The following is a 16,344-nucleotide window of genomic DNA, read 5'->3' as shown; positions in this document are numbered from 1 at the left end:
CTGGGTAATGGAAGGATTCGATTTAGTTTTCAACAATTTCATTTATAAACTTAATTTTCGATTTTCATAAAATTTTAATTACTAAAACTGTATTATAAATTTTGTACTTCTATTTGCACTACAAAGGGTATTTAGTGAAAAAAAATTGTCTGACAACTATATTTTTTGCTATCTTGCTTCTCAACTTAGGAATTATAGATCTGCAATTTGAAGGACCAATCCTCTCTTGGTGTTTTGTAATATTTACCATGAATGCTGCTTCTAGCTGGACAGTGGGAGGGCTTCACTCAGTTTTCGACTATTTTCATCAATAATCTGGAGATTTTATTTTCGTAAATATTTTGAAATTATAATAATTTTTTACAAATTTTATATTTGCAATTGTATTAAAAAGGGCAATTAACGAGAATCATTTTCTGGCTGGTAGATTTTTCACTGTCTTGGTTTTCGAACTTGAGACTACAGATCTATTATTGGAAAGACTAAGTCCAACATATTAAGGGTGCGTTTTAGAAGCCAATAAAAGAAGAAAAAACATTGCTGAGGGCTATGATGAAAAAATAGGAAAGTTAAAAAAATTTACTTTTGTAATTGATTTTCCCTTTGTAGTTTATTTATGTGAACATGTTGTTTGACAAAAAAACCTGTAATCTAATGACTATTTTAATTGGGAAGTTAGTTGAAAATTCTGCCTTTGAAATCGAGCAATCCTGATATGTCCAATTATTTGAATAGAATTGTGCCTGAGCCACATATCAAACTGAGGATTTTTGAGTCTTTGAGTTCAATAAGTAGTTTCATAATTTCAAGTATTCTTTCTAATTTACGCATTTCAAATTTACAATTTTCTAAGAAAAATGTATAAATGCTAACACATGTTTATTTCTCTTTAATTGCTTTTCCAGTTGGTTAAGAATTAATTCCAGGGAGCCCTGAGTAATATTTTTTTCTGGAAAGGGTGTTGTAGGCCAGTCCAAATAAGTTTGGGAACAACTGGTTTTAACCTATATCTTGCTTAATTTGTATTATATACCCTATATGCTATTTACTCTTAAATAACATCATTGGGCTTTAAGATTTCCGTTTATTTGAATTATCTTGAAATTCCCATTGAAATTGCAAGAAAAAGAAATGGAGTAAAACAGAAGAAAAAAAGAAGCTAAATTGCATTTTTAAGATCATGGGCATTCATTTTACAGAAATACATTTTGGGTTAGGAAAATTATTTTTGTGAATCTGTTTTCTGGGAGGTATATATGAAATGATGTAATAATTTTTGATAAAATAATATGATAAAATTAATTTTTATGTAATAAGTAATAAATTTTGTAATAAATAAAAAAAGTAAATAATAAGAATGATAAAATAATTTTTAAGGACAGTAAAACAACAGATAGAGTTAAAAAATAGAAATAAATATATAATTTTTTAATAGGAAAGATATAGATACAAATATTATAGCGAATTTTAGGAAATTCGCTTCGAGAATTGTATTTTTATTTTGTTTTATATACAGTTTTAACGAAATCATAACAGAAAAGCAATCTGGGCTGTAAAAACTATTTCTACAAACCTGTTCTCAGATATTTTTTACTAACTTTGTGGTGTGATATGAAATTTGGTGGAAATAAGTAAAATAAAGAAATAATTTTATAGAGAGGGTAAGATAAGAAAGGTAATACTTTCGTTTTGAACTTACTTCAAGCTAAATTCGCTTTGGAGATTCTTAGATATAGTTTTTAGTTTGCGGCACGTACTGTTTTAACGAAATTTGGATGGGAATCATCTGTTTTGGAACATTATATCTGCATGTCTCTTTTCAGAGAAACTTGGCTAACATTTGGGTGTTGTATAGAATTTGATGGAAACATACTAAATAATACAATAATTTATCGAGAGAGTAATTCGCTTTGAAAACTCGCATATTCAATTTTTATTTTGCACTTTGGATGGGGATTATTTTTGCAGCCCTGTTTTCAGGGAGCATAAAAATACTGCTAACTTCGCTTTGAAAATTCTCAGACAAGATATTTATTTTGTGCTGTCTTCTGTTTTAACGAAATCACGACATAAAGACTTAAAGGAAATCTACGGAATAATATAGTAATTTTTACTGTGTCAATCTGATGTTATTTGATTAGTGACTGTATATTTTTCTCTTAATGATCTTTTTGAGGTTATTTATTTGTTGAAAGAACAGGAATCCATATAGGCTACTGTATTTTTCTGGTTAACCCTATTTATAAAATTTGAATATTGAAATATACCTCTGCTAAACCCTCTATGTGAGAATGAATGCTTATACATGATAGAAAAAACAAAATATAAATAAAACTGAAAAAAAAAAAAAATCATGGATAGAAAGCGAATACAAAGTGAAAACAACCTGAACAAAAAGAAAAATACCCGTCGTTGATAAAAGGAAAGGATTAAAATACTGAAATTTATTTCTGGTTAACCCTAATTGATAAAATTTGAATATTGAAATATACCTCTGCTAAACCCTCTATGTGAGAATCAACGCTTATGCATGATAGAAAAAACAAAACATAAATAAAACTCGAAAAAAAAAAATCATGTATAGAAAGCTAATATAAAGTGAAAGTAACCTGAATAAAAAGAAAAATACCCGTCGTTGATAAAAGGAAAGTATTAAAATACTGAAATTTATTTCTGGTTAACCCTAATTGATACTATTTGAAAAAAACTACGTTTTCTAAAGATTTAAAGAGGCTGAGTTACAATGTCGAACCTTAAAACGTACAGGGATTAGGAGGCACAGTTGGGGGGCTGCCGCCCCCCAAACCCCCCGCTTTCGCAGCCTTTAAATAAAAAAAAAAGTTTTTTAAACTGAAAGTAAGGAGCGACATTAAATCTTAAAACGAACAGAAATTATTCCGTATATGAAAGGGGCTGTGCCCTCCTCAACGCCTCGCTCTTTACGCTAAAGTTTTTATTGTTTAAAAAAAAGAGTTGTGAGAAAGTCAAACTTTAGCGTAAAGAGCGAGGCGTTGAGGAGGGCACAGCCCCTTTCATATACGGAATAATTTCTGTTCGATTTAAGATTTAATATCGCTCCTTACTTTCAGTTTAAAAAACTTTTTTTTTATTTAAAGGCTGCGAAAGCGGGGGTTTGGGGGCGGCAGCCCTCAACTGTGCCTCCTAATCCCTGTACGTTTTAAGGTTCGACCTTGTAACTCAGTCTTTTTAACTCTTTAGAAAACGTAGTTTTTTTCAAATAATTTCTGCACGTTTTTGTACAGTTTATTACTTATTATTGCTTGACTAACTGTTAGCTGATTTGACAGCTTGCGGGCTTGTGGGCTCTTATAGGAAAACGAGCCCGCGTTTTCGCGGGCTCTTATAGGAAAACGATAAGAGCCCGCTTGTAGCGGGCTCTTATAGGAAAACGAGGTTTTTCGTAAATGTAAATTCGGGGGATAATTTTTTCGGTCTGAAAATATCAAAAGGCCCTAACAGGTCGAATTCAATTTTGCTTCGAATGAGTCCTCATTCACCCGGATCAGTTGCCAACTGTGGCCTGTAGGCGCGGATAACCAAAAAAAAAAGAGAAATGAACTTTAAGTGGCTATATTTGGTTTTTTGAAAACAGGGAAGGAGCGATCGGATTGAGCTGAAATTTCGAGGATAAGCTCCCGGGCCCTAGGAAAGCTTAACCTCTAAATTTCAGCCCAATCGGAGAACGTTAAAGGGGGGCTGTGGTGGGAGGGTTGAAACTTCCGGCCCAGTTTACTCCATGAAGATAAAGTCGGAGGAGGATGAAATTTTGCACGTTTCTTAGTTTAAGTTTGGGCTACAAAATGCGATCACCGCCGTCTCTCTGCGACCTCTAGGGTCTGAAATCGCTTAACATTGTGGTGGGTCGCCTCTTTATAGAGGCACAAGTGTGCCTCCTTGAAAATTTGAATATTGAAATATACCTCTGCTAAACCCTCTATGTGAGAATGAATGCTTATACATGATAGAGAAAACAAAATATAAATAAAACAAAAAAAAATAATCATGGATAGAAAGCTAATACAAAGTGAAAACAACCTGAATAAAAAGAAAAATACCCGTAGTTGATAAAAGGAAAGGATTAAAATACTGAGATTTATTTCTGGTTAAGCCTAATTGATAAAATTTGAATATTGAAGTATACCTCTGCTAAACCCTCTATGTGAGAATGAATGCTTATACATGATAGAGAAAACAAAATATAAATAAAACTGAAAAAAAAAATCGGATAGAAAGCTAATACAAAGATAAAACAACCTGAATAAAAAGAAAAATACCCGTCGTTGATAAAAGGAAATGATTAAAATCCTGAAATTTATTTCTGGTTAACCCTAATTGATAAAATTTGAATATTGAAATATACCTCTGCTAAACCCTCTATGTGAGAATCAACGCTTATACATGATAGAGAAAACAAAACATAAATAAAACTGGAAAAAAAATCATGTAGGCTATAGAAAGCTAATATAAAGTGAAAGTAACCTGAATAAAAAGAAAAATACCCGTCGTTGATAAAAGGAAAGGATTAAAATACTGAAATTTATTTCTGGTTAAGCCTAATTGATAAAATTTGAATATTGAAGTATACCTCTGCTAAACCCTCTATGTGAGAATGAATGCTTATACATGATAGAGAAAACAAAATATAAATAAAACTGAAAAAAAAAAAAAATCATGGATAGAAAGCGAATACAAAGTTAAAACAACCTGAATAAAAAGAAAAATACCCGTCGTTGAAAAAAGGAAAGGATTAAAATACTGAAATTTATTTCTGGTTAAGCCTAATTGATAAAATTTGAATATTGAAGTATACCTCTGCTAAACCCTCTATGTGAGAATGAATGCTTATACATGATAGAGAAAACAAAATATAAATAAAACTGAAAAAAAAAAAAAATCATGGATAGAAAGCGAATACAAAGTGAAAACAACCTGAACAAAAAGAAAAATACCCGTCGTTTAGAAAATGAAATGATTAAAATACTGAAATTTATTTCTGGTTAAGACTAATTGATAAAATTTGAATATTGAAATATACCTCTGCTAAACCCTCTATGTGAGAATCAACGCTTATACATGATAGAGAAAACAAAACATAAATAAAACTGGAAAAAAAAATCATGTATAGAAAGCTAATATAAAGTAAAAGTAACATGAATAAAAAGAAAAATACCCGTCGTTGATAGAAAGAAAGGATTAAAATACTGAAATTTAATACATATAACAATCAGAAAATCAAAATAGCCACTCATGAAAATAAAAAACTTGACTGAATTTCATCAGACGCAAGGACATTTAAGTAAACTTGGAATTAAGAATCAATTCATTCAGTGGGATATACATTGTATGCAGTATGCCACATTATTTCATATTTTGTTGTTGGACGTTTACTTCTGTTACATAGCACCTTTTTTTAATTACAGTACTTACCTTCTAATGATTGTTGTTATTTTTCAGCGTTGAAAAGGCTTATGCCTTTAAAGGAACTAAGGAATACACTAGTCAGGACCTTCTGAAGCTATTGAAACTGGACAGACAGACGGCAGCACCAGCCCCCAGACCAGCTTACGGTATACAAGGACCAAGTGTACCTACTAATAAGTGAGTTAGTTTAATATCTATATACCTTCTTGCTAGCAAAAAAATGGAATATTGTCCCATCATTCCAATAAAGAAGACAAATAGTAAATTGAGTTCTATGTATTTCCTTGCCGAATTCTCCTGCTAAATCGATCGCTAGGGCCTATTTATCTATTTTCTTTAAATTGACTAATTTTCGTTAGAATATAGTGAGTGTTTCCAAATTAAGGTTTCTTGTTAGTAGTACGAAACTAGATCACTCAAGAATATCACACTTAAACGGATAATTGGTAGTAAAATCGGGTGAAGTATTTTTACCTTTGGAATTTTTTATCAGTTTAAAAAAAATTGTTAATTTAGTATGTTTTTGCTGGATCTTTCACAACATTGGATGCAAGAAATGTGGAATTGTGGCTTGGGTTTCTTGCATCATTGGATGCAAGAAATGTGGCATGTGTTATGATTTTCTTAAAACAAACGGAAGTGTTTTTATGATTTTGGTACTTTAATTCAAGTGATGTTATGCTACATGACTTAAATTTTAGAGTAGATGGTAAAAACAGAAAAAAAAGGATTTTGAATTTTCGTGTTGTTATTAATAATTATTGTCGCTGTAAAACAATTTGACAATTTCCATGCAAACAGGTGTCTGTACAATGTACAATGAAAATGCATATTTTACAAGAGAGCGAAAAATCAAAATAAAAGTTTTTTTTTTATTTTTATTTACAGCCTGTTGTTGGTAAAATAATGTAGGTTTTTGTTTTGCCTTCGAGATGATAAAAATAAAATTTTGGTACAAAAAGCTCTAAATTCCAATTGTTCAGCATTTGAGAACATGCATTCCAACTATTAACACATCATAGGCAGCGCGCTAGCGCTGCCTAAGTAAAGAACGATGTGGGCACAATGTGTTTTTGGCCTTTTTTTTTTCTCCATACCCGGGCACTTCGTATCGAAGGAGTTGTCGTAGAAAGTTTGAAAAGGGCTCATTCGATTGCAAATTGGAGTGGCTAGTGCCCTTTTTAATAGTCGAAAGTGATTGGAGGGCAACTAGCCCCCCTCTCTCGCCCACTTTTTCCTCAAACACATCCAATCAAAATTTCTAGATAGCCATTTTCTTCAGTGTTGTAGATTTCCAGATAGAAATTATGTTTTTGAGGAGGACACTCCCCACAGCCCTCAGGGCAAGGGTTGTAAGTTATGCCATGGGGCATAGAAGGTTTTAACTGAACGCGTCGTCGTAGAAACTTCAAAAAGGGCTCATTCGATTGGAAATTGAAATGGCTAGTGCCCTTTTTAATAGTCAAAAGTGATTAGAAGGTAACTAACAACCCTTCCACGCTCACCATTCCTCAAGACACATCCAATCAAAATTTTTAGATAATCTTTTTGTTCCACGCAGTTTAAAGTTCAGGAAATTATACCTTTGAGCAAGACACTCCCCCCACAGTCTTCAGGGCAAGGGTTTTAAGCTATGCCCTGGGGGCATATGAGGTTTTTATTGAAATGTTTGTCATAGAAACTTGAAAAAGGGCTCATTCGATTGGTAACTCAAAGGGCTAGTGCCCTTTTTAATAGTCGAAAGTGATTTGAGGGCAACAAACCCCCCTCTCACGCCCATCTTTTCCCCAAACACATCCAATAAAAATTTTTAGATAGCCATTTTATTCGACGCAGTTGAAAGTTTTGGAAATTAGGTTTTAAAGGATGACAACCCATCCCCCCCACAACCCTTAGGGCAAGGGCTTTAAGTTATACCCTGGGAGAATGTAAGGTTTTTATTGAAATTGATGTTGTAAAAACGTCCAAAAGGGCTCAGTCAAATGAAAATTGAAAGGGATATTGCCCTTTTAATAGTCGAAAGTGATTGAAGGGCTACTAATCCCCCTCTCACGCCCACCATTTCCCCAAGCACATCCAATCAAAATTTTGAGATATCTATTTTGTTCAACGTATTCGAAAGTTCTGAAAATTAGGTCTTTTAGGATGATAACCCCATCAGCTTTCAGTGCAAGGGTTGTAAGTTATGCCCTGGGGGCATATAAGGTTTGTATAGAAATTTGTTGTAGAAATTTCAAAAGGGGCTCATTTGATTGGAAATTGAAATTGCCCTTTTTAATAGTCAAAAGTGAGTGGAGGGTAATTGACCCCCCCCGCTCTTACGCCCTGCCTTTCCCCAAACACATTCAATCAAAGTTTAGAGATAGTCATTTTGTGCAACGTAGTTGAAAATTCTGGTAATTATGTATTTAAGGATGACAACCCCCCCAGAGGCCCCAGGGCACAGGTTGTAAGTTATGCCCTGGGGGCATATAAGATTTTTAACGATAGAGACTCTATGATAAAAACTTCAAAAGGGGCTCATTCAATTGGAAATTGAGAGTGCTATTGCCCTTTTTAATAGTTGAAAGTGATTGGACGGTAACTAACCCCTCTCTCACGCCCACCATTCACCCAAAAACATCCAATCAAAATTTACAGATAGCCATTTTGTTCAACGTAGTAGAAAGTTCTCGAAATTAGGTCTGTGAGGATGAAACCCCCCCAGCCCTCAGGGCGAGTGTTGTAAGTTATCCCCTGGGGGCATATAGGGTTTTTATTGAAAATGTTGTCGCAGTAACTTCAAAAGGGCTCATTTGATTGGAAATTGAAAGGGCTAGTGCCTTTTTTAATGGTTGAAAGTGATTGGAGAAAGACCAACGCCCCTCTCACGCCCACCATTTTCCCAGACACATCCAATCAAAATTATGAGATAGCCATTTTGTTTAATGTAGTTAAAGATTCTGGAAATCAGGTCATAGAGGTTTACAACCACCCTCATAACCCTTTGAATAAGGGTTGTAATTTGTGCCCTGAGGGTATATAAGGTGTTTATAGGAAGTGTTGTCGTAGAAACTCAAAAAAGGCTCATTTGATTGGAAATCGGAAGGCCTAGTGCCCTTTTTAATAGTCCAAAGTGATTGGAAGGTTTGATATTTTTATAGTAAAGATCGATGTGGGTATAATGTATTATTTTTTGTTGTTGTTGTTTAGACCAGGGCACTTTGTATCGAAGGAGTTATCGTAGGAACTTTAAAAAGGGCTCACTCGATTGAAAATAGAAAGGGCTGATGTCCTTTCTAATAGTCGAAAGTGATTGGAGGGAAACTAATCCCCCTCCCACGCCCACCCTCCCATTTGACTTTATGTTTAAAAACTAAATGTTGCCATAAGATTAAATCAAAATGCACTGTGTTAATGCTAATTCCCAATAAGGCAGCTCACCAGTATCCCAAGAACGACTGAGGGTGTTATGTTCAAACTTTTGGGGCCGCTTCTGCTATTAATATTTAACCAAATCAAAATAGCGTTAGTGTATCCAAGCTATTAAAGAAAGTAAACATTTTTTTTTGCGAATGGAATCAAGTTTTCTATATCAGGTGAACTAGACGCGGCATGAAACTAAAAGAAACAATTCTATTTGTTTTCAGATTATTAAGAGGGAGTAGCTTGTTAAGATTTGCTGAAAATTTTTCTCCAGCATACAAATAGCAGGTCAAACTATAAATCTTTAAAAAAAACGAAAAGATTTAAAGTATTATTTTCTTTTTCTCTGAAAAGACTTTGTCAATATAAAACGAACAGAAATTAATTAAAAAAAACTTTTTCCACAAAATAAGTTTTTGCAAAGAAAAGTAAAGAACTCCATTTAACAAAAATGAGCAAAAATAAAATAATCTACCAAGGGCGAAACTACCACAAATCAGCATCGATAAATAAATGAAACTCAATACGAACAGAAATTACAATAAATAACCGAGTCAAACTCAAAACGAGCAGAAATTAACATAAATTGGGCTCTAAACCCCTATGCCTTCCCAAGGCCAGAACATAATTTGCAGTTTACTAAAAAAATACAAATGAATGTGCATTGTCAGTTTAATATACATATACTGATATTTAGTAATCAAAATCTTAATATTATTTGATTTATTAAAGTTATAAAAGTGCAAACATTTATATTTTTTAAACATTTAAACTTAAAACGAACAGAAATTATTACGTATATAATTGGGTTCTCCCCCTAGTTATTACGTCGCTCTTAACGCTAAAGTTATACACATAAAAAAAAACTTTGCGAGGGACATCAATCGACTTGAAAGACGATAGCGAAGTAATAACATAACCGATAGCGAATAGCGAACGATAGCGAAGGGATAACATAACCAGGATAATAAAACATAAAAAGAGACTAGAATAAATAAAATGATTGAACTCTATTAAAAATTAGTGGGTGATATAGCATACCAAGATAAACTTATATGCAAACAAACACATAGGCTACGAAATATTACAGGGCTTGGGGCGGGCCTGGTAGCCCTCTAATCACGTTTGTCCTTAAAAAAAAGCTCTATATCTTTTAGCTTAAATCGAATGATCTCCGCGCCAAGTTTCTATTACAATTTTTTTCCGAAAGAAGTGTCAAAGGAAAAGATAATATGCGGGAGACATTTGCTCTTTACTGAGTCGTCACTAACTTTACACTCTGATTTTACTAGCAGTTAAAGCCCTTTTGGTACTTATATATTATAGCACCTATGTTAAGTTCTTCATCCATTGACGCACTGTAGACCCGGTTTCTTCGTTAGTTTCTTTCAGCTTAGCGTCAGACAAACAAAGACATGTGACAGAATAGATGGGAAATATATAATTTGGGCTATATATTAGCATATTAGGGGGGAGGGGGGATAAAGTGTTTGGACAGTGTGAAGTTAGAAAGCAATTCTTACTTCGCTACTTATATGCTATAGCGCATATGTTAAGTTCTTCGTCTAAGTAGAACCTGTTGCTCTGAGTTATCCTAATGAAATATCACAAAATATGATGAAAATATAACACTTTAGAAACAAATTTGGGATATATACTTGAACATTAGGGGGGGGGGGTAAAGTATAGCGGGTCTGTATGCAAAATGTGTTAGGTACAATTATTATCCATGTTATGAAGTAAGAATTGTTAACAAAGTCATTTGTAACTTTTTGCTTCTGTATAAGTGTCAGGCAATTCATTCCAAGCGTCCAACATTCCTTGTTCGTAGCTGCACTATTCTTCATTATTTATACGATTTCATATTTAATTTTGTAGTGTCAACCCCAGGTCGATAGAGACGCAAGTTCAAATGCTATTTTGAATACCGTCAAGGTGTGTCTTATTTAAATCACCTTTTTTAGAACACATCCCGTTTCTTCTTTGATCAAAAGAGTGTCCTTTCCCCCACATTCCTGGACAATAATTCTATCTCCTGAAAAATTCTGAGTTGTTACGCCAATGGAAGTTATGAAGGATAGTTTGTTGGCCGGCTTTCTATTTATTATGTTTCAAAGACTTGATTTTGTCCCGTTTTTACATAGCCTACTCTCCAAAGTACTATCCATTCATATTAAAGGTTGACTGCCTGAAATTAATCTGAAAAAGGCTCGACTCCAAATGCTTCTCCTTTTTTTGTTTAACAGATTCAAAGGGTAGAAAGTTGCCATTACAGTACTAGGCTGATGTTCCACAAGCTCGTGTAATATACTGAATTTCACATTTTGTCCTGGAAATTTCATCATCATATTCACAAATATAGGGTAATGGGATAAACGTTTCTAAAAAAGGCCTTGAAAAAACTCCTGGTTTCCAAGGGTGGCCTAATACACGATAGTATGTTTTGTTCTCAAACCCATTGCTGTGCAATGAATAGAAAATAATTTTGGGAACTACTTCAAAACAAGTAGTATCTTTTACGGGTTGTAAAAACAACTTTTTTCCCTTGAAGAAAATATTAAAGGTAAAATTTTCGGTTTGAAAGATTTTTACATGCATTTTTTTCACTCTGACGCATATCGCCCTTTTTTTTCTTTTTTTACATTCAGGCTCTGAGGCTGGATTCTTCTTAAAAACGTTCAATCCAGCCCATTTTCAGTATATTAATGTTGATAAGTTATAAAGTAGGAAAATACGTGGTAGCTTTTACCTTTAGTTGACCAAGTTCTGGCTTGGAAATTTTTCACATGCCTTAATCTGTTCTATGCAAGTTTTTATCTGAAGTTGAAAATGTAATTGATTTTTTTTTTACGAAAGCTTTAAAATTTGCTTATGTGACATTTGAGAATTTTGGATTATTCCAAAAAATAATTTTAACTGTTTGTAAAAGTTTCAGCTTGAAAGACGTACAACTGTATTTTTTGCCTCTGTTGCCGCATTTCAGCCAAAAACATTCTTAGATGCCAAGCACTCCACCTCAACTATCGTGGTGCTAAAATCGGCTTTTTTTTTAATATAGCTCAAAGAATTGCACATTAACACTGTATAATAATTATACTGTTTTGTGTTTGTTTGAAACTTTCAAAAATTGAGTGCATGTAACACAAAAGTAAAAACGGGCGTCAAAAGGATTATTACCCATGCAATGTTTTTGTAGTTAAACCAAGATTTTTTGTCACTTCAAACGCATGCTTTTAGATGATTGTTAATTGTATGATTTTCTCACTTTACTATAATTATTTGCTATTTCATGGGAGAAAGCTGAAGTAAAGTAAAATTTCTGGATTAGTATCATTAATTTTTATATACGATAATTTATGTTTCATTGCAACTAGGACTTAAATTAGGTTATAAAATAAAAGTTCAAAATAGGGATAAAATCCTTTTTAACAGACAGTGTATAATAAATTTCACAAAAAATACCAGATATTTCGGTCACATATACAGTGACCGTCATCAGTAGTAAAACTACTTATGACGGTCACTGTATATGTGACCGAAATATCTGGTATTTTTTGTGAAATTTATTATACACTGTCTGTTAAAAAGGATTTTATCCCTATTTTGAACTTTTATTTTATCGTCATGGAAAGGGGCAGTGTGGTCTCCGAAATTATCTACATCATATTAAATTAGGTTTAATTTCAACTAAGGGCCTAAACTTGAAAAGTATTTTTTTTTGTCTTTATTTTTCATTTTATCAGATTTTTGAAGCCCCTCAGTGAAACATTGAATTTGATGGAAGAAATTTTTGAAGGGATTCAGCGTGACACGTTTGAAGTACAAACAGGCAGGAGATATATTCGAAGCGTTGGAGCGGCCCTCTCGATTGCTGTCAACTTGTTAGAGGTATACATTGACTTATTTTTTTTATTTTAGTTTTTATTTTGTATTATTTGTAGACAATTCTTTATCCGTTAGGCCTTGGCTTAATTGTGATTTTCCTTCTCGCTTTTTGACTGTATTCTCTGGAAATGCCATCAAAACCTGGCTAGTCTAGTCCTTTGCCAAGCTTAATGCCTTTTCCACTGACAAACCAACTTCTCGAAACAAGTTTCAGAATCATCATTGACCCGAAGAAATTTATAAAATAGGCTTATAAAATTGTATTGTAAACTTTAAAGCAGTAAAATTTATAAGCCCGCAATCCAAGGCCCATGAGCCAGCAAATCCCCAATTTGAAACCAAAATCTTGCTTGCAGCTAGTGTCGAAATCGGGATCTGGATTTCGTGCTCATGATCCTGATTTTTAGTGGAACATCAAAATTTCAAAATTTTCATTTTGAATCAATTGTGATTTTTGAAAATTTCCTGAAAATTCAAAATGAATTTTTGAATTTTTAGTGCTATGACACCCATTCAGATTGTGTATTTACTATGGTTTGATCGCTGTATATAAATTTAGACAGTATGATCAAACTCAATAATTTTTGGCTATTATATCCTTGACGCGTACACATAGCTCCTCCAATTGAATCTACCATCAGCGGTCCAGTATATATTACCATGAAACACTTATTTTGGAAGAAACTTTTTCAAAATGCCTTTGAAACCAATTCGAGACTGTTTCTAATTTCTAAAAACATCTCATGATAACATTACCGATGACCGATAACACTGATAACACTACTAATTACCGATTTTTATATATGTAGGTTATTGGAATAAAGTAATTTAAAATTATATTCTTTAAAACTTGTTTTTACAATAATGAAGCCAAGTTTCGTGTTGAAGAGACATCTGACTTGTCTATCCGTGAAAAAATCTAATGTCGCTTGTGTTTTTACTTGTTTAAATGTTCTCCGGAGAACTTGCATCTCGGTCCGGCTTTGTAAGATAAGATAATATTTATTTTCCAAAGGCTATCACAAGCTCTAATAGATCCGAATTCGCTTCATATGTCAAAAAGAAATAGACAAAGCAAAACGAAGAAACAAATAATACAACAAGAAAAGAAACGCCAATCAAGCATAAAAATGTTCGATAAGAATTTAACAAATGGCTAGAATAGAAACCGAAAAATAGAGGAAGAAGGGGTGGGGGATAAAAGAAAATCACAGTCAAGAAGAAAAACAATGCCGAAGAAATTCTCGCCTAGTGTATCAAGCGTTGTGCATCAGTGCATCTAGTGCATCAAACACGGGGTTGAAACTTCGAATCCGCTGAAACTAGACGAAAAACTAGATACTTGAAACTAGACGAGAACAACCCGTGTTAGAACCCGCTGAGCCTCAAAACGCGGCTATAGGTGTGTAAAAGCAGTTATAAAAGACACTTTTAAGCAGAACAACAGGTGACGAAAACTTTAAAAAAGAAAAGAAAAAAAAATCGCGTCAACTCCCTTTTCTTATTTGTTCTGTTTACGTCATCGTCAATTTATTTATAATCTTCCCTTCTAAGCTGTAATTTGTTACTTTAAACTTAAAGCTGTAAGTTTTCTTTCTTTTTTTTTTAGTATAATTTGATTGTACAATACTGTATTGTTAATTTTTCTACTCTCAAATAGTAGACATATTCTATACATTAGCTTATAAATCAAATTATATTTCTACGCTCAAACTAGTGTACCCACGCTTTACTCTCTTCCGAATCAAGTTTTTATGCTCTCATATTTTCTTCATTTTGTAACGTTCTTGATTTATTTATTGATAGAAACCCTATTCTTGGGGTTTTATTTCCTATTGCCTCTTACAGTGAATTTGAGGCAAAGTCATTGTCTCTCCCTTAAAGTGATTCGCCTCCCCGTTTATCTTTTGAGATTGACATACACTACTATTTTTTTAACGTTGAAATATTTTATAGGATGGAGCCAAAATAATAACACACTTATTGCTTGATGATAACGTCAGCGAATCTGCGTTCTGTAGGCACTTATCTTTTTCAGCACGTAATCTTTGCCTATTTGCTATTTATTTAGCCCTTATGTTTTTTTTTTAGAGTGTTTTTCATTTTGGTGGAGGAAGTACTCAGGTAATCGATAAAGAATGCACATTCAACTAACAGATACTAGCAAACTGCATGGATTGCTATGAGCCTAGTGCTACCAGATCATTTTCAAAATAAAAATTGCTCTTTTAATACGTACTAATTAAATAAGAAATGCAGTTTTCATTCATTGATACAGCTAGCAGAAAAAGCTTTGTTGCCCCTTAGTCCCTCGGGAGTGCTCCTATATATTGTTCTTTAATTTGGACTGAAATCTACAGCTTTAGGAAGCTGAGCATGTCTTAGTGTGTGTGTGTGTGTGGGGGGGGGGGGGGCTACTGTATATTTTACTGAATTTCTTTTTGACATACTGCTTCATTTGCTATCCTTAAAAATAGTCTTTTATGGGTAGCTTATTTCGCATACTTCTTGCCTTTTGCTATTTTTAAAACTATCATCATTATCTTTTTATGATAATGCACTAGATCTTTCAGTATCTACGGGCATACATATGCCCGTATTTTCTGTTTAGGGAAACATTAGAAGAATTTCACGTGGGATGGCGTCTGCTTCCTCAAACATAAACCTTCTATTTCTTCCGGGAGCGCTTTAAAATAATATACCCCCCCCCCCAACTCTGTTCTGGTTCTGTTTTCTGCTTCTCCTGTTCTGTTTTCTGTTTTCTGGGTATCTTTTTTTCATGTCCAGGTAATGTTTGTGAATAATAATTCAGTTTGTTCATATAATTTCCGATTTTCCCGTTTCTCACGGGAAAATCGTATATGTATAAATCGTAATCGAAAATCGTAATATATGGGAATCTAATCCTTATATATGTTTACAGTCATACGGATTTCTGCCTAATACTTGCAAAACTTGATATCAAACTACCCAAATTTACATGTAAGCCCACTCATTGGGGCCTACACCCACCCATAGTGAATTTAGCTTTGTCTTTTTTTAGGTATTTGTTTCTTTTATTGTTACTCCGCTTTTCGATTTTGTAGCAGGTCAAAACAAGCTTATAATGTAGGCTTGTTTTTACTCTGCTGTCGAATTGTTCCAACTTTTACTTTCAGGCTTAAAGATGGTGATAGTATGATTGATAGCTTGATTTTAGTGTCTTTATTAAGAATACTTCGTGTTTCTTATCAAGTTCAAAATAAGTAATCGTACTGAGTTGTGAAAATGCCGCCATCTTTCTGAAATTTTATAGAAAAAACGCATTTGCATTGCTTCATTTTTAAAATCAGTGTCTTGGCTCATAAAATGCCCCATGTATGATAATTTCCTGGGGAAAATGGTAAAATTTAGTTTTTGAAACTTGATACTTTATTAGAATTTTTGAACAAAATTTAGAAGTTGGTTCCCACTTCTCCCTGTCGATATTTAAAAACTGTATGTTTATATTTTGTGTTTTTTTTTATGAATCTTTCAGTCTTGACTGATGATATGCATCTTTGAGTGTAATTTCTAGACTTGGAGATACATTTTTAGATTTTTTTTTTCGATTTTTTTTTTTTTTTTTTTGCG

General features: G+C 33.3%; 1 protein-coding gene across 2 annotated transcripts in view; it reads left to right on the top strand.

Annotated features, from left to right (window-relative positions):
* LOC148953264 (protein transport protein Sec23A-like) overlaps positions 1-16,344 on the top strand; it is a 75,834-nt gene that overhangs the window by 33,134 nt on the left and 26,356 nt on the right. Inside the window, exons 6-8 of one of the 2 annotated variants that reach the window (XM_089088431.1) lie at positions 5,476-5,619; positions 12,591-12,735; positions 14,824-14,856. In XM_089088431.1, the coding sequence (XP_088944557.1) occupies positions 5,476-5,619; positions 12,591-12,735; positions 14,824-14,856 (322 nt within the window). The remainder of the gene's footprint in view (positions 1-5,475; positions 5,620-12,590; positions 12,736-14,823; positions 14,857-16,344) is intronic. The other variant, XM_089088432.1, reaches the window with a different exon arrangement.

The sequence above is a fragment of the Artemia sp. Qi Xiang Cuo genome, chromosome 4 (genome assembly GCF_049724085.1).
Source record: "Artemia sp. Qi Xiang Cuo chromosome 4, ASM4972408v1, whole genome shotgun sequence".
NCBI lineage: Eukaryota > Metazoa > Arthropoda > Branchiopoda > Anostraca > Artemiidae > Artemia > Artemia sp. Qi Xiang Cuo.
The sequence above is the reverse complement of the archived record's forward strand: the minus strand, read 5'-3'. Positions and strand labels throughout refer to the sequence as shown.